Raw genomic sequence first — 23,880 nt, 5'->3', positions numbered from 1 at the left:
AGTCGTGCCAAAAAATGTAACATATGCAAGAGTCACCACAAGTTTTCCCTTTACTAATCAAATAATCTGAAAATGCAAGCAAACAAAACGTGATACAACACCAGAGTTGACCAAAGATATATATCATATATCAAATTATTGTGAACAGTAGGGATTTCCAATATGGAAATAGATAAATATAACAATCCGACTAGCTAGTTCTAAACAAATTTTGCTTTCTCAATGTCAAGTCCATATGGGATTCATCTAATAACTGTTGGACAAATTTGTAGCCACACCTATAAAGAATCAATCTGAATTTCCAATGGCCATTTGGAACTGCTGTGGTACCCGTAGCAACGGTGCCTGAATGGTGCCGGGCTTGCCTAACTGACCACAGGCAGCCATCTGATCGTCGCCTCGACTGAGCCGCAAGAAGACTGTGCACCCTCCACCGGCCAATGTGTTCCGGAACTCAATCATCCTCTCCTCTTTTGTTGGTCTGAAGAATGATCCACTATGCGGGTTGAATGAGATGAGATTGATCTTGCATGGAATTCCCTTCACAAGCTCAATTAGCCTCTTTGCATCGTCATCACTGCATAAAAGATTACAAGTTAAGGGGGAAAAAACTACCGAGCAAGGGAAAAGGAAAAGTCACAAAGATTTCATCAACAACAAACGACCCATATTCCACTGGCTGGAAGAATATAGTTATGTAGATGAAGATTTTGAAGTTTAAACTTTAACAGCCACTAGTCATAGAACAGATAGAAGGAAAAAAGGCGCTACAAAATTTTATTAAATATCATGAAAAATCCTACTTAAACATTAAGCTACAAGGAACTGCCAATATAATAGTAGATCATCATGCAATTTGGAATTCTTTGCTCCATTCCAATTCAAAATCTTATGGATTTTAATCCTAAAAAGCCATTTATGACATGGTTGTGTGTGGACCAAACAAATGATTCTGAACTGAAAGTCTGAAAAATAGTTTGTCTGGCAACATGACAATGAACACTAGGGGGCAAAAGCAAACTAACCTGTCATTAATTCCTTCAAGCATTACATACTCAAAAAGAACTTTATAGTTGCGTTTCGAGCAAAGCTCCTCCCGAAGAGTACCCAGAAGCAAGTCCAACTTATACTTCCGATTTATAGGCATGATCCAATTTCTTACCTGAAATATTATATTCAAGTTTGATCAACCCTCCCTCCCTGTCATCAACTTTTTTTTTTTCATGTGATTAATAATAAATTTACCTCATCAGTGGTGGCATTCAAACTAACAGCTAAAGCACACTTGGATTCATGAAGGAAACGTCTGAGCTGTGGAACAAGCCCACTGGTAGAAATAGTGACCTTGCGGGGACTGAATTGAAGCCCTTGCTCATCCACCATAATATCTGCAGCTTTAATGACATTATCAATGTTATGTAGTGGTTCTCCCATTCCCTAAAAGAAATATATAGCTGGTATTAGCATGCAATCAACAATAACATAAAATCAAAAGTTTAAATAGGGACTCATGGATAATTTTATATTTAGGAGACAGGAGTAGCGAAAATAAAAGATAGAATATCTTTCTCCTCATATTTTAGAGATATTTTTCTATCACCACATTGACATGTTAATGTATGAGGTGTGAACAGAAGTAGCAGTCTATTATCTAGAATGTAAGAATACAGTACAAATTCTGATCTATGCAGACTGTTGACATGAGGTAAGCTTTACAACTGTCAACAAAATTATAGACCTACCATAAAGACAACATTAGTGATGGAACCAACTTCACTGGTAAGCATTCGGCGGGCAAAAACTGCCTGTTCTACTATTTCTGCAGCAGTAAGGTGTCTCCTGAGACCCATTCTACAAAATATTTAGGCGTGTTTCAAACTTGCAGGCAAAATAGAACAAGAACCAAGATTCAAATGTGATAAAACTGGACCAGTGAACAAGTGAGTGAAGGAAAGAACAGTAAAACAATGGAGAAATTATGCGTCGTTGCTACTTATTATAAATGGTTACAAGTGTTAAGGTCCATTCTAGAGACCACTATCCTCTCTAAAATCCTAACTACTCATATACCAGCTAACTCCTAACTGATCAGATGTTTGATTCCTGTCAGAATGTAGCCAGTAAATTGATCACAACAGAAAAAGAAGTTACCTTCCAGTATAGCAAAATTGGCAATTCATGGCACAACCAACTTGACTTGAAACACACACAGTGGTCCTGCCTCTATCGCAAGGTATGACAACTGTTTCTACAACCATCCCATCATCCAATGCGAACAAAATCTGCAATATCCTGTGAGATTAACAGTCAACACGAAGACTCTCCAAAAATGCATCACAAAAGAGTGGGAAAAATTGATTGCAACATGGATTAACAGATGAACTTATGCTGTAAGAAAAATAGAAGGCAAACACAGTGGGAAAGATCATTTCAACCTTCCTAGTTCCATCAGCCGCTGTGCGAATTTCTTTCAAAGAGAGTGCCCTGAACTCAGCTTTTTCACTCAGCATCTTCTTGAAATCTTTGTTCAAACCTACATGTTTATAACATTCGTATATAAATTACATTTATTAGTAAACTAGAATCAGAATATCTAAGCGAAAGTTGATAGAAAATCATGAGTTTTAACTCATTCAGTTGGAGGATCTGAAAAAGATGGACATTAGCATGATTAACTTATTGAACAGCACAAATTTTCATAAAACAAATTATTTGAACTCGCTTAAATACATGAAGGAGAAGATGGTGAATTATGAACCTTCCAGTTCATCAGTATGAAAAGCCCAAATATCGTTTCCATACATACGCTTCCATAACATCATTGCCTGCCCGGGTCTGTATCCATGAGATTGAACCCATTTCTGTGCAGTAACAACAAAAATTGAGAAATCAAATACCCATTTTTCACAATATATCTCTCTTTGCCTGCTCATGACATGTTCAACAGAAATTCAAGAATATAACAATTCTACCGTGAAAGATATAAACTAACCAATTATCATCAAAGATTGGGTAGTTTTGTCAACCGTTTTGGATAGCTTTGTCAACTACCCCAATCTTCAATGGATATTGAGCTAGTTTATATCTTTCATGGTTAGAATTGGCTGTGCATAAATCTTTGGTGGTCATAAATAGTAGTTTATTCATAGAACAACATAAGATACCGAAACTAAAACTTTGACTGTGTTCTATCCATATTCCATAAAACCTGAAGCAAGCTTAAGAACTGGCATGTCTTACTAACAATAACATGTTATTTGAAAATCATCTTATTGACATGTTATTTATATAAAAAAAAAGTACATAGTTTAAGTAAATGAAAGCAATTCATATCGAAAACAATGATAAACGAAAGTGAAATTAAAACAATGAAACATACTTGGAGTTGAGTATAAGTCATCCCTTTAAGAAGCACCTTAGAACCGTTCCATGGAATTGCATTTGCAACGCAGTCGCCTTCTCCTGCATCTAAAAAATATTGACAAAATTAAAAAAGGGAAGTAAAATATTTTTAAAAATAGAGAGCGTTGAGTAAGTAATGACCAAAATCAGAGAAGTGGGAATGAGAAGAAGAGGAAGAAGATGGAGCTGAAAGGGTTAGGCGGCGGGAAGTAGTGAGAAACGGCGTAGTTAGGGTGGTGAAAGAGCGAGGGAAGGAAGGGATTATGGAAGGAATAGGGTTGGGTGGCACAAGTATCGCCATTCCCATGCGCCTCATCATCCAACTCTTCATACTCATACTTCATTTCCTCTTACACTTCCCCATACCCACCCAAAATAACTTCATCCAAATATCTCATAACACGTACTTTTTTATTTTTTATATTCAAATTAATTCATAAAAAGTAAAAATTTTGTTTTTTTACAATAAAAGAGTAAAAAGAACTTGCACAAAAATGGACAGACATAATACTTTTACAATTAAATTCAATTATTAATAAGCTAGATTTAATTTTCCTAAGTTGATTTAATTAACTTATTTCGGTTAACTTTCATCTAAGTTTTTAAAAACTAAATTCGCGATCAAATGGATCAAATTATATATTTAAAAATTTAAAGGTTCAATCGAAATTGAACTAAACGAAGAGGAGTGTTAGGAGTCAGATTTTGTGATCTGTGAAATTACTCACTTTTCTTTTGTTGATTGAATATTGGTCAAATTTTAATAAAAATGCTGTCTTCTAAATATTTTTCAAAATAAATATAATAAAATTATATATTTATATAAAAAATGTATAATTTCGATCGATTAATTAATTATTTAATCGATTTTTTATTTTTTAATTGACTTATCGCTGATTAATTTTTATCTTTAATCAAACTTATTAGGTGATCGATTTCCGGTTCGCAGTTCAATTTTTCGAACAATGTTCCATCCTGCACTTGTGGGGCTTTTAGTTTGTTTTTTTTATGGTTTTAGGATAGCTAGTTTTTGGTCTTTTGATTTTGGGCAGGAACCATATACAGGGCCCATTGGAACATACAATCTACACATTGGTGATGAGGGGCCAAGATTGAAGAGGAGAAAAGATAATTGTGGAAGTCAACAAAACCGTATTTTGTTAAAATATGTGGGCTCTGGCCGGCTGGCCCCATTGGTCAACTAAAAAAAAATAGCATTAGCTCAATAGCACATGAACAAGGTATTTGTGACTCAAGACCAAAAACAAAAAAGGTATCTGTGACTTTATCACTTTACTTCACAAGCAAAAATGTACTCAAAAATAGGAAATTTCATCTAATAATATAATAAATAAGTATAAAATATCAGGAAAAACAAATATTAAAAATGACAGACAATTTGCATAGTAGACATTATTCTGATTTGTCAATTGTGAATGATGAATGGAGTTTGTAATTTGGATGTTAACTGTGTAAAGCAGCAGCATGTAGTGCAAAGGAGAAGCGCGTAATGAATTTGGATATTAGTTGCGATTTGCCAAAATTCCCTGCAAGAATCCCAAAAGTTGGAAATTTGTATACACAAGAATTGATTTGTTGTCGTTACACTGTCTCTCAAAGGGAATGGCGTTACAGCGTTGGGAGGGAATATACGTTCATAGCTCATATAACTACCATGCATCCTTGTCAATTGTCATTGTGAATTCTCATGCTTAACAATCTCTACCCTTCTCCATATCTATATTATTATTATAAACTAAATGTCATATTATACTACTGCTAATTATACTACTGTTAAGTAGGAGTGTACATAGGTCGAGTCATATCGGGTTTGGCTTAATTCAGCTCAAAATATAGATTGGGCCTAATTTTTAGACCCTAACCCGATTTTAGATCCAATGAAATTTACGTATCTTCGGATCGGGTAAAAACCGGGTCTGTAGCATGTGAAAATCACCTAATCTCCAACCATTATTTCACAATTCACATAGTAAAATCAACTTAAAAAATATAACAAGAACCAATCATTCTCTAAAATTAAAGGATAACCATAATTAATACTAATATTGTCTAATAACACCAAATATTTAAATCAATACAAATAACACAATATCATGTATTAGTCTAAAGTCTTATGCATTTTAAATATAAAACATTAACTTATAATCTTATAATGACTAATAACACAAAACATTAAGATTTATAATATTTAAATTCCACATAAGAATAACTATCATCTATTACTAATAATACAAAATATTAATCGTGTATGATGGTTGGGCCGAATTCAGGTGACCCGAACTATGCTCCGGACCCAATTTAAAATAATGACCGAGTCTATTTTTGAGATCCTTATTCTATCCTAAACCCGATGAAATCACACTAAATTAGCCTCTAAAATATTCGGAACGGGATCGAATTTCGGGGGCGGACTGGCATGTACAATCCTACTGTTAAGGCTTAAGCATATACTAATGTGATGCATATGGACCAAGTCTGATTGAGAATAAGGGCATAATAGCCTCCCCAAATTTCACATTTTCCCTATAAATTTCAGTTTATTTTTAAAAAATAAATATTTTAATTCCTATTTTATTGTAATATTAACTTTTTCCTTTTCTCTTAAATTCAACATAGTTCCACGTCCACGTATATATGAAAATTATTGTTACGGTGGGTAACCGGAGATTAATAAGGTGGATGACGTTTGATGGCCCAAGTGTATGAAGGAGGAGAACTCCGGGTGTGTCTGCAACTCGGGAGGCTCCGTCCGACTTGCTCGCGTGCAGGAATGGGGGGTGGTACCTGCAAAGACACTCCGATGCCTAAGTTAGCAAGGGTGTGAGCAGGTCTAGAGAGTATTGGGCTTAGAAATACCTGATTGGTGTCAGTGTACTTATAGTGGTGAGCCAATAACCACCGTTGGAGTAGTGCCGTGTCTTTAGGATAATAACCGTCCCATTATCTTGGGGAGGTTAAGATATGGCTTTATGAAGTGGTTAGAGAGATTTCAGGGGCGGTTACTCATTTGAATGAGTATTTATCTGCCAGCTAATCTCATAACCGACTTCTTCGTACTGAGTCGTGGTGGACACCAACCTCTTAAGTGGAGGTCGGTGCTTTACTAGGCTTAATCTATTGGATCAGGCCTTTCGATTGGACCTGGGCCTTTAACATTGGGCCAGGGTATGAACAGTGCCCCTACTTGAGCCCGAGTTCCTTTTAAGGCTTGGGTTCAAGTATTTAACTCAGGTTCGTAGCCGACCTTCACGGGTTTTGAAACCGACGTGATTTTCGCGACCTTTTGTTTCTGACAGTTACGTCAATTCAAGCGTCGTGTCCGTTGGGGAAGCGTTTAGGGATTGAGGGCTTTGGTAACGGTGCAGTCTCATTAATGACTGCCTCGTTTTTACCATTATGCCCTTCAGCCTATTTATAAATACTTTCCCTCTCTTTCGTTTTTCCGTTTCTGCAATCTTGCAAACTTTTCTTTTTCCCTGCTCGTGCTGCATTCTTGTGTTCGAAGATTTCCGTTCTTTTCCAACCTTCGTTTCTTCGGATAAAGGTTAGTTTTGTTTTTTATGTCATGCTTCGTATTTGCATGTTTTGTTTTGTGAGTAGATAGGTCGACCTGTAGATTCTGGCTTCGCATCTCTCCTCTTTGGGGGCCGTGTTTTTTTATTTTTCTTTTTTTTTTCTTTTTGTAGGTTTCTGCCACTTTTCTTTGTATAAAAAATGGCTTCCGTAGATGTTCTTTATTTGTGGGTTGATGACACTGTTCTTGGGGAGGAACCCCTGGTCGATGCTGAGTTTATCACTCATCTTCGTACTCATCACCGGCTCTGTACTTCGGAGGAGGACGAGCCAAAATATGAACTAATAATCCCGGGTCCTGAAGACCGGGTCTGTTTTGGGAGAGAAAATGAGGCGGCCCCTCATTTTTTCTTTATGTATGAGTGCATGATCACCCGTTTGGGTGTTTTTCTTCCTTTCTCCGATTTCGAGATATCTGTTTTGCATCACTGTAGAGTTGCCCCTACTCAACTTCACCCCAATTCTTGGGGTTTTCTGAAGATCTACCAGTTTATCAGCCATGCTCTGGACTTTCCGACCTCTTTGAAGATTTTCTTCTTTCTTTTCCATATGACTAAGCCCTTTAGTGGGCTAAACAACAAACAGCAGTGGGTATCCTTCCGAGCCATACAAGGTCGGAGGATTTTCACCCTTTTCGACGAATCTTTTCACGACTTCAAAGACTTCTTTTTCAAACTCCAAGCTGTAGAGGGTCACCACCCCTTTTTCCTGGATGAGCATTCCTCTCCCCGCTTCCCCCTTTATTGGTCGCCGCCTTCCTCTTGTGAAAAGTATGGTCCCGATGACCTGGACGAGGTGGAGGCGGCTATTGTGGGATTTTTCCGAGAAGCGTGGGGGAAATCCCCATACTTGGATACCCGGAAAATCCTCCAGGGAACACCGACTTTTGTTCAATCTCAATTAGGTAGTGCATGCATTCCTAATTTCCGAGTTGTTTCTGCCGACTTGCATTCTACCGACTTGTAATTTTTGTTATTTGTTTTCTTTTGTAGATATGGCAAAAAGGAACGCTCAGGAGGCCTACCAAAGGGTCCAGGAAGCCAAGGCGAAGTCCCGGGCTAGGTCCGGGGGTGCCAGGGCGATCACCTCTCCTCCTCCTCCTCCTCCTCCTCCTAAGAACACTGGCACTCCTTCTCAACCCATTGTCATTTCTTCCTCGAGTTTGCCCCGACCACCCCCTTCTGTCCAAATTCTCTCCGAGCCCGAGAAGAAGAAGCGAAAGACTTTAGAGTCTGGCCCTTCTTCTTTTGATGGTGGGGTTAAGGCGGATGCTCTTGCATTCGTCCGAAAGAACATCTATCCTTTTATAAATATGGATGATGTTTCTGTTCGAAACCACCTTACCACCATGGCCGAGGAGAGTTTTAGGACGGCGGGTGTTTGCGGCAAACTTTTGGACATTTTTTAGAAGACTCCCCTCAGCTCTTTGGGGGCAACCTTAAAAGTTGAGGAGTTGGAGGGGAGGCTTCTTCTTTTTGAAAAACATGAGAAGGAGTTGAAGGAGGAGGGAGATAAATTGAGGAAGGAGAGGGATCACCTTAGGGAGGAGGTAGGTAAGCTGCGGGCTCAATGCACTTTGGAGGCAAATTTGAGGAAAACAGCACAAGACAGCTACCACAGTTTATTTCAAGATATTGTTGCTGTGAGGAAGGACTTGCCGAACTCTCGGAACGCATACGCCGAGTTGGAGGACTCTATCGCCGATGGTGCCGAGGAGTCTTGGAGAATTTTCTTGGAACAAGTCAGAGTTATTGCTCCCGACTTGGACCTTTCTCCTTTACATCCCGACAAGGTAGTTATTGATGGCGCCATCGTGGATCCTCCTGCCCCCGAGGTCATTTCCGAATCAGACCTGAAGACTCGGGGGCAGAGGATTATAGAGTCTCCTCCTCGTCCTAAGGATGCCTCGGGTTCTTCCTCCGTTCCTCCGGCCGGTCCTGGTGGCGCCCCTCCTGAGCCTAGCGGTGGTGATTCCTCGACTCCTTTGAAGAAATGACTCTTTATTTTTTATGGCTATATGGGGGCCCGGCCTGTGGGTCCCCTCTTTTTTAAACTTTGTTTCTCTGTTGGTGGTCGTGAACAATTTCTTTTTGGCCTTTTAAGGCCGTAAACAAAAATATTTATGGCGATTGCCCCTTTTAAACAAGGGCGTAGAAAAATAAATGCCCTTTTTGGATAAGGGTTCTAAGTTACTTCGTGCGTGCATGCTTTTTTGATATATTTTTTTGATCTTTTTTGAAGAAACCTCTTTGTTGGCTTGCTTTTCTCGAGCCTTTTTCGTTCAAGGGCTTTTATGCAGCCTTTAAACTTTTTCCAGGTTTTCCTATCTCTTTTGTTATCCTATGTACTCAACTTTACTTTAGTGAGCTTCTATGACTTAGGTTATTTTTGTGATGCGTTTTTCCTTTACTCGGAGCTCGGTTTTCTTTTACTCGGAGCTCTTTCGAGTTCGTTTTACTCGGATTTTCATTTCGACTTGAGAGTCGGATGATTCCTGAGTTCTTACGATCAACTCATATAACCTCTTTACGCCGACTTGTACCTCGTCGTTTTATCCTGACGACCATCTAGGTCGGTTCATGGGATTTTCACGCTTTGTCGAGCTTAAGTCGGCGCGTTTCGTAGAAAGACTTAGAATAAAGAAGGATGCTATAAGAGATATTGAAAAAAGATCTTTATTAATTTGGAAGGTACCTTTTTGCTACTAAGGGTCTTGATAGCCTATTTTCCCTTAGCCTCTACTATGATGCCTCATTAAAAACCCTTCTCCAGAAAAAACCCTTTTCTTTGGGAAAAAATTCGTGAAGTTGGGAAAAGAGTACATCAGGGAGTAGAGTTCGCTTTTAACTGTAGTACCTTTTCATATTACAAGCATGCCACGACCTTGGTAGCTCAGTGTCATTTAGGTCGGTTACTTTATAATAACCCTTTCCTAAGACTTCTTTGACTTTGTATGGTCCCTTCCAATTTGCGGCGAGTTTTTCTTCTCCCGATTTGTTGACTCCAATGTCATTTCTGATTAGGACCAAGTCATCTGTAGCAAATGTTCTTCGAATGACTTGCTTGTTGTATCTTGTAGTCATTCTTTGCTTTAGTGCAGCTTCTCTTATCTGGGCTCCCTCTCGGACTTCGGGGAGCAAATCGAGCTCCTCTTTGTGCCCCTGTATATTTCCGACCTCATCGTGGAGAATTACCCTTGGGCTTTGCTCATTGATTTCTATTGGAATCATGGCTTCTACGCCATAGACTAGTCGGAAGGGTGTTTCTCCCGTGGCGGATTGGGGAGTTGTCCTATAAGCCCATAGCACCTGAGGGAGCTCTTCAGCCCAAGCTCCCTTTGCTTCCTGTAGCCTCTTCTTGAGTCCTGCCAGTATGACCTTGTTAGCTGCCTCGGCTTGCCCATTGGCTTGTGGGTGTTCAACCGAGGTGAATTGATGCTTGATTTTCAGACTAGCTACTAGACTTCTGAAGGTGGCATCGGTAAATTGAGTTCCATTGTCTGTGGTGATGGAATAAGGTATTCCATACCTTGTGATGATGTTTTTGTAGAGGAACCTGCGACTCCTTTGAGCGGTGATGGTGGCTAGTGGTTCGGCTTCTATCCACTTTGTGAAGTAATCTATTCCCACGATCAAGTATTTAACTTGTTCTGGTGCTTGGGGAAAAGGGCCTAACAAATCCATTCCCCATTTTGCGAAGGGCCAGGGAGAAGTGATACTGATGAGCTCTTCGGGTGGAGCTACGTGGAAATTTGCATGCATCTGGCATGGCTGGCACTTTTTCACAAAGTCTGTGGCATCCTTTTGCAAGGTCGGCCAATAGAATCCTGCACGGATTACTTTCCTGGCGAGTGACCTTGCTCCTAGATGGTTTCCACAGATCCCACTATGTACCTCCTCCAACACCTCGGTGGTCCTTGAGGTCGGTACGCACTTTAATAATGGCGTTGATATCCCTCTTCTGTAAAGGACATTTCTTACCAGGGTATAGTGTTGTGCTTCCCTTCGGATCTTTTTGGCTTCTTTTTCCTCTTTAGGGAGGATGTCGAATTTCAGGTATTCGACTAAGGGATTCATCCATCCGAGGTTTAAACCGACTACCTCAAGTGTCTCTTGTTTATCTTCTGTTTTTGCTACCGAGGGTTCTTGAAGGGTTTCTTGAATCAGGCTTCTGTTGTTTCCTCCTGGTTTGGTACTTGCTAATTTGGAGAGGGCGTCCGCTCTACTATTTAGATCCCGAGTTATGTGTTTAACCTCGGTTTCTGCGAAGCGCCCGAGGTGCTCCAAGGTTTTTTCCAAGTACCTTTTCATATTAGGGTCCTTTGCCTGATACTCTCCGCTTATTTGGGAGGTCACCACCTGTGAGTCGCTGTAGATTGCTACCTTAGTGGCACCAACTTCCTCTGCTAGTTTTAACCCGGCAATCAAGGCCTCATATTCTGCCTGATTGTTCGAGGCCGGGAATTCAAATTTTAAGGATACCTCTATTTGGGTTCCTTTTTCATCTACCAATATTATGCCTGCGTCGCTCCCTGTTTTGTTGGAAGATCCATCTACATAGAGTTCCCATGTAGTCGGTTTTTCTTCTTGCTCTCCTGCATATTCTGCAACGAAGTCGGCGAGGCATTGGGCTTTAATTGCTGTCCGAGTTTCATATCTCAGATCGAACTCGGAGAGCTCTATTGCCCATTGAACCATTCTCCCTGCAACATCCGTCTTTTGGAGGATTTGCTTCATGGGTTGGTTCGTACGGACTCTTATTGTGTGAGCCTGAAAGTAAGGTCGTAGCCTTCGTGAGGCTATTACTAAGGAGTAGGCAAACTTCTCTAGTTTGTGGTACCTTAGTTCAGGGCCTTGTAGGACCTTACTGGTAAAGTAAACCGGGTGTTGCCCGTCCTTGTCTTCTCTGATCAGAGCTGATGAGACAGCCCTGTTTGCCACGGATAGGTATAGGACAAGGTCTTTTTCCGGTACTGGTCGTGTTAAGATAGGAGGTTGACTTAGGAATCTTTTGAACTCTTGGAATGCCTCCTCGCATTCCAAAGTCCATTCAAATTGGCATCCCTTCCTCAATAAAGAAAATAGTGGAAAGGATTTTAGTGCCGATCCCGCCAAAAATCTGGAGAGGGCTGCAAGTCGGCCATTGAGCTGTTGAACCTCTCTCAAACAAGTCGGGCTTTTCATTTCTAGGATGGCTCTGTATTTGTCGGGATTGGCCTCAATCCCTCTTTGTGTTAGCATGAAGCCTAGAAATTTCCCCGCTTCTACTGCGAAGGCGCATTTTGCGGGATTTAGTCTCATCCCATGCAACCTTATAGTGTTGAAGACTTGTGAGAGGTCGGTTAAGAGGTCGTTTTCTTGCTTGGTTTTTACTAACATGTCGTCGACGTATACCTCCATTAGGCTCCCTAAATGGGGGGAAAACACTTTGTTCATCAGCCTTTGATACGTGGCTCCTGCATTCTTTAGTCCGAATGGCATGACCACGTAGCAATAGTTGGCTTTTGGCGTGATGAATGATGTTTTCTCCTGGTCGGGTTCATGCATCGGGATTTGGTTATATCCCGAGTAGGCATCCATGAATGATAGGTATTGGTACCCCGAGCTGGAGTCCACCAGGGTATCAATACTCGGTAGAGGATAAGGGTCCTTAGGACATGCCTTATTCAAGTCGGTATAGTCGACGCACATTCTCCATTTACCATTCTGTTTCTTGACTAGCACTACATTGGCTAGCCACGTTGGGTATTTGACCTCTCTAATAAAGCCGGCTTCCAAGAGCGCCTGTACTTGTTCTTCTACTATTGAGGCTCGTTCTGGGCCGAGCTTGCGTCTTCTTTGCTGTACAGGTCGGGACCCTGGGAAAACCGAGAGCTTGTGGGACATGAGCTCGGGATCAATCCCGGGCATGTCGGAAGCCTTCCATGCGAAGAGGTCGGAATTAGCTCTTAGGAGTTCTCCCAACCTTTGTTTTTAGGGTTTCCCCTAGGTTGGCTCCTATGTAAGTGTTTTTTCCTTCCTCCTCACCGACTTGTATCTCCTCGGTTTTTCCTCCCGGTTGGGGTCGCAACTCCTCTCTGGTTCTTGTGCCGCCTAACTCAATGGTGTGGACTTCTTTGCCTTTTTCTCTCAGATTTAGGCTTTCGTTGTAGCACTTTCTTGCCAATTTTTGATCTCCCCTCACCGTTGCTATTCCTCCCGGGGTTGGGAATTTCATGCAAAGGTGGGGAGTAGATACCACTGTTCCCAGGCGATTAAGAGTAGTCCTGCCGATTAAGGCATTGTAGGCCGACCCTTCATTTATGACTATGAAGTCTATGCTCAGAGTCCTTGATTTTTCCCCTTTTCCAAAAGTGGTGTGAAGGGGTAAGAATCCCAGTGGTTTTATTGGCGTATCCCCAAATCCGTATAGGGTGTCGGGGTAGGCTCTCAACTCTTTTTCATCTAACCCTAGCTTGTCGAAGGCGGGCTTAAAAAGGATGTCCGCCGAGCTTCCTTGGTCTACTAGGGTTCTGTGGAGATGGGCATTGGCTAGGATCATAGTTATCACCACGGGATCATCATGCCCGGGAATTATCCCTTGCCCATCTTCTTTCGTGAATGAGATAGTGGGGAAGTCGGGTGTCTCTTCCTCGACTTGGTAGACTCTTTTGAGATGTCTTTTGCGAGAGGATTTAGTGAGGCCCCCTCCCGCAAATCCTCCCGAGATCATATGAATATGTCTCTCTGGAGTCTGCGGTGGTGGATCTCTTCTATCCATATCATCTCGCTTTCTTTTCCCGTGAGTGTCCGACCTTTCCATGAGATATCTATCAAGCCGACCTTCTCTGGCCAGCTTTTCTATCACATTTTTGAGGTCGTAACAGTCGTTGGTGGAGTGACCATATATTTTATGGTACTCACAGTAGTCGCTGCGGCTTCCCCCTTTTTTGTTTTTAATAGGTCTAGGGGGTGGCAGCCTTTCAGTGTGGCAAATCTCTCTGTATACATCCACTATAGAAGTTTTGAGAGGAGTATAAGAGTGATATTTTCTGGGCCTCTCGAGACCGAGTTCTTCCTTCTTCTTGACTTCCCCTTCCCTCTCCTTGGATGAGGGAGGGGGTCCGGGTCGCCAACTCAGGTCTCTTAATTTCGCGTTCTCTTCCATATTGATGTACTTCTCGGCCCTTTCTTGTACATCACTTAAAGAAACGGGGTGCCTTTTAGATATGGACTGTGAGAAGGGACCTTCTCTGAGCCCATTGACTAGCCCCATTATGACTGCCTCTGTGGGCAGGTCTTGGATCTCCAAACATGCTTTGTTGAACCTTTCCATATAGGCTCGCAAAGACTCTCCGACCTCCTGTTTTACTCCCAGGAGGCTCGGTGCATGTTTTACCTTATCTTTCTGAATTGAAAACCTCATCAGAAACTTCCTTGAGAGGTCTTCAAAGCTGGTGATAGATCTTGGTGGGAGGCTATCGAACCACTTCATTGCCGCTTTTGATAAAGTGGTCGGGAAAGCTTTGCATCTCGTAGCGTCGGAGGCATCGGCTAGATACATCCGACTTTTGAAGTTGCTTAGATGATGCTTTGGGTCCGTGGTCCCGTCATAGAGGTCCATATCAGGGCTTTTAAAGTTTCTCGGAACTTTTGCCCTCATGATGTCCTCACTGAAGGGATCCTCTCCACCCGGGAATTGATCTTCTTGGTCGTCACGGGAGTTATGGCCCTTGAGGGAGGATTCTAGCTGTAAGAGTTTTCTTTCTAACTCTTTTCGCCGTTCCATCTCCTCTTTGAGGTACCTTTCAGTTTCTTTCTGCTTCTCCCGCTCTTGCTCCAATTGTTCTAAGCGACTGTGGACCAACCCCATTAGTTCAGTTACGTGGGATGGTCCACCCTTTTCCGATTCTCGCTCGTCTGAAGGATTTGCCTTCGGGTTTTTTACCCCGGAGGTGCCTTCTCTATGTTGATCATTAACTTCCTGGTGGAGGGTTACATCCACGTTGTCATTACCTGCGTTCAGATTCTCTTCTTCGGAATCCGTTTCCGCATGGACTTCTTCGTGGAATCTATCCGCCATCGATGGATGATCTCTCGGGTCCCCGGCAACGGCGCCAATGTTACGGTGGGTAACCGGAGATTAATAAGGTGGATGACGTTTGATGGCCCAAGTGTATGAAGGAGGAGAACTCCGGGTGTGTCTGCAACTCGGGAGGCTCCGTCCGACTTGCTCGCGTGCAGGAATGGGGGGTGGTACCTGCAAAGACACTCCGATGCCTAAGTTAGCAAGGGTGTGAGCAGGTCTAGAGAGTATTGGGCTTAGAAATACCTGATTGGTGTCAGTGTACTTATAGTGGTGAGCCAATAACCACCGTTGGAGTAGTGCCGTATCTTTAGGATAATAACCGTCCCATTATCTTGGGGAGGTTAAGATATGGCTTTATGAAGTGGTTAGAGAGATTTCAGGGGCGGTTACTCATTTGAATGAGTATTTATCTGCCAGCTAATCTCATAACCGACTTCTTCGTACTGAGTCGTGGTGGACACCGACCTCTTAAGTGGAGGTCGGTGCTTTACTAGGCTTAATCTATTGGATCAGGCCTTTCGATTGGACCTGGGCCTTTAACATTGGGCCAGAGTATGAACAATTATGTATAATGAATACAAATTATACAAAAACTGTTAATAAAAAATTATATATATAGGTTGAATCATAATTGGTTGTTTGGGATAAGGCTGCTGAGTGGGAAGACTAAGTTTGCAAAGTGTCATAACTATACGCTGGATATGCACTGATATAAATGTTATAAATGTTACTCAAATAGTATACAATGATGAGCTGTATTATGATATGGGGGGTGAACTTGAAGCATATTTTAGAGAATAATGCTAAAAAAACAATAATATAAAATTATTTATTTTAATTTAATATTTATAATTTTATATATATAATATTTAAAATCACATATTTATTAATTTTAAATTAATTTAAGCTGATTTTTATTACCTCCCAAATATTTCCGATTTTACAACTGGTTGTTATCCTCATTATTGGAGACCGTATTAATGAACGTAATAAATTTGTTGTTGAAGCATACTATGAATATATATAGTTGGTTAATTAGTACTACTGCCATTACATTATGTGTGTGTCTCCCTCCATTATATCGCTATCTAAATTTAAGATTTATCACTCAGCTCGAAGCTTCCTCATCAATTCACTGAAACTATGCTATACAGATAGTTGCCAAAAAAATTTTATTTTAGTTTCACGGCAGAGAGATACGAAAACTAGTATTATATTATATATGAGGAATACTAGGGGGCAGCAATTTTGGTGTTTTACAACCATTAATTGACCATCAATAGTATTTTTAATAGTGAGAGATTATTCACTTTTATTTTAATAGTTAAGTGTTGGCTAAAAAACACAAAAATTTGTGGGTCTCCTAGACTTTTCCATTATATATATATCGGGTTCCGCTACGTTACCAACAACATATCTGCCAACTTCTACCAACTCTTATTTATAATTGTGTTTCATGGAAGTGTGTTCGTGGATGTGTCTAATAAAAATATTTTTTTATAACTGTGTTTAATAGAAGTATCTTTATAGATATATTTTTTGGATGTGTCTCTTTATATATATGTTTAAAATATATTAATTATTAGACACACACTTCCATAAAACACAAATATAAATAAGAGTTGACAGAAGTTGGCAGATAATATGTTGTTACCTATACTTTTTCTATATATATATATATATAGAAAAGATGATATGATTACTGCTCCTAATAAGTCCTAATGAAACGAAACTCTTTCAACAAGCGACAACATATTTATTTACTCCAATAATTGCAGTGGCTGGTACGTATATATATGGCCGGAGATAAGATATATATGATATCCTGATGAAAGTTAATCATTAGCATATTTTTGAATACCTCAAATTATAACCTTTTTGCCGCAACGAGAGAACCTTGATATTCATTATATTCAAAATTAACTTAATTATGTATATGTTTAATTATAATAAGACTGTTACAATGTCTTGACTTTTCTGGCGTAGCAGTTTAAACGTGGTTTGAAATTATGAAGTTAGCTCACTGGATGCAAAGCTAGCCAAGTCTTATTAGTGGATGTGTGATCATGAAAGCGAAAGCGCAACGGCTAAGATGCAAATTATACTTATACCAGAGAATTTAATTGATTAATTGAATTAAAAATTACAAAATCATTTTTTTCTGAAATAATAATAATAATAATAATAATAATAATAATAATAATAATAATAATAATAATCAAATAACTGTGATTGAGGAGGTATATCTAAATTTTAGGGTATACTAAAATAATCTAATCCTTAATTATTAATCCTCGTTGGAACCACAAATAAGTACCGTTAACATATATATGATCAAAAGACAGGGGTATATATGACTCAGTCAACCCGAAAATTCGGTCTAAACTTGAATATTTTGGAGCGATTTCAATAGATTTAGGATTGGACAAAATTTTAAAAAGATAAAATTTTAAAAATATATTTTATCATTATTTAGAGTTGAGTTTGTATAAAGGCAAATTCAGTTTCACTCCATCGGTCTATGTGAATCTTAAGATTGGAAGACTAAAAAATATAAATATTTTAAATTAATTCAAATATTATATTATATTAATTATAAGTTTATTATTTTATTTTTAGTCATATTTATTGAATTAGAAAAATAGATAAAAAAAATATGAAATTAAAATTTATAGACAAATTCAGGTTTAGATATAGATATTAATTTTTTGATAACAAGTATAATTTTTTTAATTATTTTTTTTATAAATGAAAGCATCGTAATTTTTTGAGATAAATTTTATTAAAATCTGAACTTTATTCGATCTAAATCTAATTTTAATATAGCTCTAAAAATAGATAATTTTACTGTATTTAGAATAAGATAACATCTAAAAAACAAGTTCAATTATTATGCAAGATCGAATCCAAATTAAGATAAATTTGATGTCACTCGATCTATATGCATCTCTAGAATAACACATGATTAGGACGTAGTTGAAGATGGCTTATTAAAACTAGTGATGAAACTAATAGTAATTTAGTTGGGCGACCGTTAATTTATAATTTATATATTTTCAATGTCGTTAACATTCAAAAACAGCAACCAACAAATTCTAATTTAAATGATATAATATTTTCATACTCATTTAAGAGATTGTGAGTTTGAGTCTTCTTAATTATCTTACTAAAAAAAATTGAAAAGCAGCAAGGAAATCTTAATTCAATTTCTAAAGGCAATGATATAGTAGTACTTAGTTATAATTCTGTACTAGAGAGGAGGGGGAGGGGGAGGGGGGGGGGGAATGGAAGTTATAATTCTGTACTAGAGAGGGGGGGGGGGGGGGGAATGTCAAGGCCATCGAAATTAAATAACTCAAAGCTACTTAACCTAAAAAAGAATAACTCAGAGCTAATGATGGGTCTAAATTATCACATTAAACAATAATGTTCTAATTAATTACTTTCAACCCAGGGCATCATGAATGATTAAATGCTGCACTATAGAATAAAGGATGTGAGCTGTATACAAAAAAAAAAAAAGGAAAAAAAGAAAGAAAGAATAAAGGATCGGATAAGATTAATATTGCTTTATTCATTATTACGTACCTTTCTTAGTTATTTTCTTCTTTCTTTCACAAATGTCAGTCACTTCAATTATATATATAAATATTAATTATTTAGTAAAAAATATGCTTATTATTAGTATATTAATAATTAGAAAATATAATTTATATATTAAAATTAATCATTAAAATAAATTATTAATATATTTATATATAAATATATATAATTTAATTTATTTTTAATATATATTTATATTTTAACATATAATTTATATTAATAACTGATTTTAACGTATACATAATATAATTAATCATTACAGCTTTTATTCTAGAAATCAGAAGAGGGTTTCTTCTCATTAAAGTATCATGATTTACTCGATAATCCATATAGAGGTGATATCTTAACTATATTTTAATTATGTCAATAAAACTCATTAAATAAAAAGTTATTTAAAAAATGAAAAAGTAAAAAAAAATACTCTTTTACCTAAATCAAAATTCAAAAAGATAAATTCATTTTTCTCCTATCTTGGTATTATTTATCTATCTACAAAAATATTGTTTAAATATATATATATATATATATTAAAATTAGCTATTAAAATTAACTATTAATATATTTATATATAAATATATATTTATATAATTTAATTTATTTTTAATATATATTTATATTTTAATATATATTTTATATTAGTAATTAATTTTAATATATATGTAATATAATTTATTTATTTATTTATTTATTTATCTATTTATCTATTATATACAAGAAATATGAAAAGTATTTTGGTGTCCAAATTATTTTTTTAAAATATAATTTTATATATAAAATTTATAAAATAAAAATGTATTATTTATTATCTTAATTAATTTCAAATTTTTTATTATATTTATATAAAAATTAATAGAAAAGTTGCTTTCTATTAATTAATATATTATGTATATATAAATGTGTTGTAAACTTTTGCACACCCGTTCATGTATATTATGGGTGACATTTAAGTATGGACTCATTATTTTGTCGACATGACTGCTGTTTGTGGATATAATCACAAACTTTTATGTGTAAGCTGGTTTTCCTTCTTAGCTTGTCCACCCTTCTAAAACGTGGAATCGTGGACTATACCATCACTGTAGTATGTCACTATGTCTCTGTCTATTCATGCATTAATTATTGATGATCTAGCATTTCTAATTAATATTCCCAATAGGTCCATACTAAACCCACTGGCAAATCAGAACTAAAATGATATTTGCGATGCTACGTGGCAATAATATGTAACGGCTTACCTAGTTACGTCCAATTCAAATAATAGAGTAGTTAAAGAAATGACCAATAATTATATATTAATCAATAATATTTAGAAAAAAATTTAAATTTATTTTATTTAATATTATTAATTATCAAAATAATTAATAAAGAATAAATAAGATAAATATGAACTATTTTTTCATTTCTCCATGTATACGTGGAGTTTATTTATATTCGTTGCATTAACTGGAATCCATAAAATACAAGCTTAGGAAGCAACCTCATAATTCCTTTACGTAATACTTACACATCCGATATAGATGAAATAAATGATATGGGTTAAGGATTGGATAATGAAATAAATGCCAAAAAAGAAAAAAGGAAATATAATTTTTATTAAGATGCATTTTATAATTATGATTTTGATTGTTATGATAATTATAAAATTTTAGCTAAAAGTAAGTCACATTATTTTTTATTTTTTAGCAACGCTTCTCAATTTTTAAAAAAATAAAAAAGAGTAATTAAATTAAAATTTAATATAATTTTAAATTTTTAACTAAGTTTTCAAAAATATTGTCAATATGTCATAGTCATCACAAAATTTACCTTTTATAAATAGAGATTGAGTAATACTTATTATTATGTAAATACAAAATGCACATTTGATTCGTCGTTGGCTTACAACTACCATGGTAGAGAAACCATAAAATACACACTCAAAAAGGCAATCTCGTCATTATATATTTTAACAACTACATAAACTATATATACTCGGATCCAAAAGCATGACCACAAAAAAATAATAGTAATAACTAATAAATAATAATAATAAAGGACCACGGTCTGAAAACCATGACTTAACTTGGTAGTAGGGATGAAATTAAAATCTTATATTAACTGATGATGGAGAGGTTGCTTCGAATCCATTATTATCCGTTGTTCCTCAATTAGCAATGGTCCAAGTCATATCGTTCTCAAAGATCCAATGGCAAACCTCAATCTTACCAGGACCTGATCCAAGGGCCAAGAATGCACCATGGGTTGGGCTCCATGCAGTGGTGTCCAAGTGACAGATGGCGACACCGTGGTTAATCTTAGCTTTTGTATTCGGGTCCAAAAGATCCGCTTCGTAAACCCGAACCTTAGGAACCGAGTGGCAGTAATACAATAAGTAAGGGAACAAGCTCTGATGGCAAGAAACAGATTTGGTTACTTTTCCACCGTTGATCCCTTTGACCTTACTCACCATCACATTCTTCTTTGACCCGTTAACGTTCTCGGTGCTTCTAACGGTAATGTCACGCCCCAAAACGGAAGTTGCAAAGTCGATCATGTCCTCCACAGATCCAACGCAGCGTTTTGTCTCCCCCGCGCTGGGAGCTCTGGTGCACTCTCCCATGGAGTCTTTTATCATCTTGTCCATGGAGGATTCATCGGAGGCCTTGAAGATGCGCTTGAGCTCGGAGGTGGAGAAGGGTAATTTGGTCAAAACGGAACGGGGCAAAAATGACCTTTTGGGCATCTTGTCCTTGATGTCCGGCATGGGCATAATAGTGCCTTCCTTTAACATGCTCTCGCGGAAGAATTTGCCTGGTTCCACCCATTTTTTGGCCAGACTGCCACTCATGTGGGCGGAAGAAGTGGTGGCATTGGTGTAGCCGGAGAAGGAGACACCGTCTTTGTTGTACTCCTTGAAGGTCGTGTTCACACCGTATTCTTTGAACCCAGCCTTTTATGCAACCAACAAATTACAAAACCATAATCACATAGGGTTATTATTTGTATTTAGAAGTTAAATAATAAAAAAATATAAAAAAATTATCAAACTTTATTATTTATATTTATAAGTTAATAATTAATATTTAAAAGTATAAGTTAAAAATATTTTAAGTTAATAATTAAAAGTGATCGATTCTCAAGAAACAAGAGAACTGACCTTGCTCGTAGAATTGAGGGCGTAGCCTTTAAAGGTATCGGAGCCTTCATTGAAGGATTGGCCGTAGCTGGTGAAATTGGCCGCTCCTTGGTTTGATCCCTTATCGTATGAAGAAAACGAGGTATCACCCACGTTCGCCTGATTTCTATAGTTCGTGAATGCTTGCGTTCCTCCGGTGGTTCGAGCCCCATAATTACTGAAATTCTCTTCAGGCACGTTCATGTTTATCCCATAGTTCATGAACGTCTCGTTCTGTCCGGCTCCACCACCGCCGTAGCTAGTGAACGACGACGCCGCCACGTTCGAGTTGTTACCATAGCTGTCAAACTCGCTCACGGCTCCGGCAGCGTTTTTGCCGTAGTTCGAGAACGTTTGCTCTCCGGCATTGCCGTCGTCGCTGTACTTGGAGAATTGTTCTTGCCTTCCGCCGGTTTCCTCGCCGTACGACGAGAACCGGAGGGTTGGGTCGTTTGTGTTGGTTCCGTACTGTGTGAATTCCCCGGTGCCGCCTCCGGAACCTTTGCCGTAGGTGTTGAAGCGTTGTTCGAAGTTACTGTTGCCTTCACCGTAGCTCGTGAAGGTCTCGTTTCCGCCACCGGAATTGCGGCTGTAGGAGCGGAACTCGTTAAACCCGGGGTTGCCAAAGCCGTCGGAGTAGTTCTTGAAGTCGTTGACGCTTCCTGCTCCGCCGATGCCGTAGCTGGTGAAGTTCTGGCCGTCTTCGTAGCCAGTGAAGCTTTGGCTCTTGTCTCGCTTGGAGAGATTGGGCTTAATGTCCGTGAGGCAAAGAAGGTGCGCGGCGGAACAGAACTCAGGGAGCCGCGTGGTGAGGGCGTTGGTGGCGGCGAGTTTGGCGTAATAAGCGGCTTGGATGGCGGTTAATGGTGAGGTCTTGGAGGTGAGGAAGGATGGCTTTGGAAGCGTGTTTTGAATGGCTTTGTCCCAATACCGCAGAACGTACGCTTTTGGTGTGAACGGATTTTTGTCTCCACCGTTGGCACCGCTGCTGGAGAAACCAATCTGCGTGTGAATAATGCGTTTGATGAAAAGAATGTTATTAGTTTCTTTCGATCACATAGTGTTAGACTGGAAAATAATTTTGAAATTTTAATTCTACTTGTACTTAAAAAATACTATAACAGCATTTCAATTTGCAAGCGAAATAATTAATTATGACGGATAATACATATAGTATGTACAAAAGACCACTTTAATTTACGGTGGTTAATATATATATATAATGTGAGTTACATAATCATAATAATAATAATAATAATAATAATAGTAATAATGCACAAATGATATTAGCCTAAATTACGTAAACATGAAAGTGGATATGGAAAATTATGACGGAGACAGAAGTATACGCTTACAGTAAGGGATGAGAAGAGGAGGAGGATGAAGAGAAAAAGGGTGCTCGTCATCATGTTGCCCAGAGAGTGCGAGAAGAAACTGTTTTGAATTTGGTGGGAGGTTTGGTTTTGTTGTTGACTTGTTGTATCAAGGAATTTATAGGAGTATGGAGTGTACGTTATAATATATTCAGAATATTAATATTGTAACTACATATATCTCATATTGATTTTATACAAACAAGTACTGATATAAAATTACAAGGAATATATGTAGATATAATATCTTGAATATATTATAATATTTTCTTATTAAATATACAAAATCAATAACAAATATATTTAGATTTATATTAATGTATAATATCTTAAATATTTTCTAATATAGAGGTAGCAGATATAAAGAGATAATACAAGAAGGTCAACACCTTTAATTAAAAAAATTAGTCAATTTAATGTAAATGTAAAGTAAAATAAAAATATTAATTACCTATAATTTCTCATAGTAGAATAATTATGACGACGACGACTAATACTACTATTATTATAATAATAATAATAATAATAATAATAAAAATAATAATAATAATAATAATAATAATAATATTCATACCCCGACCCAATGTTAAGGGCCCAGGTCCAATCGAAAGGCCTGATCCAATAGATTAAGCCTAGCAAAGCACCCACCTCCATTCTAGAGGTCGGTGTCAACCCCGACTTGGTACG

The 23,880-nt window shown here is 37.8% G+C and overlaps 3 protein-coding genes across 4 annotated transcripts; 1 reads left to right on the top strand and 2 right to left on the bottom strand.

The window, feature by feature from the left end:
• Positions 1–17: 17 nt before the first annotated feature.
• LOC130969404 (uncharacterized) lies at positions 18–3,782 on the bottom strand. 2 transcript variants are annotated; one of them, XM_057895103.1, is made up of 9 exons: positions 3,544–3,782; positions 3,380–3,468; positions 2,759–2,861; positions 2,436–2,533; positions 2,152–2,282; positions 1,743–1,851; positions 1,246–1,437; positions 1,026–1,162; positions 18–577 (listed from the first exon to the last, which is right to left on the bottom strand). In XM_057895103.1, exons 1-9 carry the CDS (start codon positions 3,737–3,739, stop codon positions 289–291), a joined length of 1,344 nt encoding a protein of 447 aa, XP_057751086.1. In that variant the 5' UTR covers positions 3,740–3,782; the 3' UTR covers positions 18–288. The 2 variants fall into 2 exon arrangements, with proteins under 2 accessions (XP_057751086.1, XP_057751087.1); XM_057895104.1 differs by having other exon boundaries at positions 3,380–3,462.
• A 3,355-nt stretch (positions 3,783–7,137) lies between these two features.
• On the top strand, positions 7,138–8,992 carry LOC130967129 (formin-like protein 16). Its single transcript, XM_057891951.1, has 3 exons — positions 7,138–7,228; positions 7,989–8,231; positions 8,847–8,992. The coding sequence occupies exons 1-3, from the start codon at positions 7,138–7,140 to the stop codon at positions 8,990–8,992; spliced, it is 480 nt and encodes a 159-aa protein (XP_057747934.1).
• Positions 8,993–20,527: 11,535 nt separating this feature from the next.
• On the bottom strand, positions 20,528–23,363 carry LOC130968866 (polygalacturonase-1 non-catalytic subunit beta-like). Its single transcript, XM_057894341.1, has 3 exons — positions 23,176–23,363; positions 21,803–22,822; positions 20,528–21,595 (listed from the first exon to the last, which is right to left on the bottom strand). Exons 1-3 carry the CDS (start codon positions 23,227–23,229, stop codon positions 20,810–20,812), a joined length of 1,860 nt encoding a protein of 619 aa, XP_057750324.1. The 5' UTR covers positions 23,230–23,363; the 3' UTR covers positions 20,528–20,809.
• Positions 23,364–23,880: the final 517 nt, after the last annotated feature.

This window comes from Arachis stenosperma, chromosome 3, assembly GCF_014773155.1.
Source record: "Arachis stenosperma cultivar V10309 chromosome 3, arast.V10309.gnm1.PFL2, whole genome shotgun sequence".
Lineage (NCBI taxonomy): Eukaryota > Viridiplantae > Streptophyta > Magnoliopsida > Fabales > Fabaceae > Arachis > Arachis stenosperma.
The sequence above is the reverse complement of the archived record's forward strand: the minus strand, read 5'-3'. Positions and strand labels throughout refer to the sequence as shown.

Coding starts and splice junctions, on each gene's coding strand:
- LOC130969404 (XM_057895103.1), bottom strand. CDS start 3,739: ATGAGTATGAAGAGTTGGATGATGAGGCGCATGGGAATGGCGATACTT. Junction 3,469..3,543: donor TTCCCACTTCTCTGATTTTG/GTCATTACTTAC, acceptor AATATTTTTTAG/ATGCAGGAGAAGGCGACTGC. Junction 578..1,025: donor CTTGAAGGAATTAATGACAG/GTTAGTTTGCTT, acceptor TCTTTTATGCAG/TGATGACGATGCAAAGAGGC.
- LOC130967129 (XM_057891951.1), top strand. CDS start 7,138: ATGGCTTCCGTAGATGTTCTTTATTTGTGGGTTGATGACACTGTTCTT. Junction 7,229..7,988: donor TGAGTTTATCACTCATCTTC/GTACTCATCACC, acceptor TTTCTTTTGTAG/ATATGGCAAAAAGGAACGCT. Junction 8,232..8,846: donor GCGAAAGACTTTAGAGTCTG/GCCCTTCTTCTT, acceptor TTTCCGAATCAG/ACCTGAAGACTCGGGGGCAG.
- LOC130968866 (XM_057894341.1), bottom strand. CDS start 23,229: ATGATGACGAGCACCCTTTTTCTCTTCATCCTCCTCCTCTTCTCATCC. Junction 22,823..23,175: donor TCCTCTTCTCATCCCTTACT/GTAAGCGTATAC, acceptor ATTCACACGCAG/ATTGGTTTCTCCAGCAGCGG. Junction 21,596..21,802: donor CCCTCAATTCTACGAGCAAG/GTCAGTTCTCTT, acceptor GTTGCATAAAAG/GCTGGGTTCAAAGAATACGG.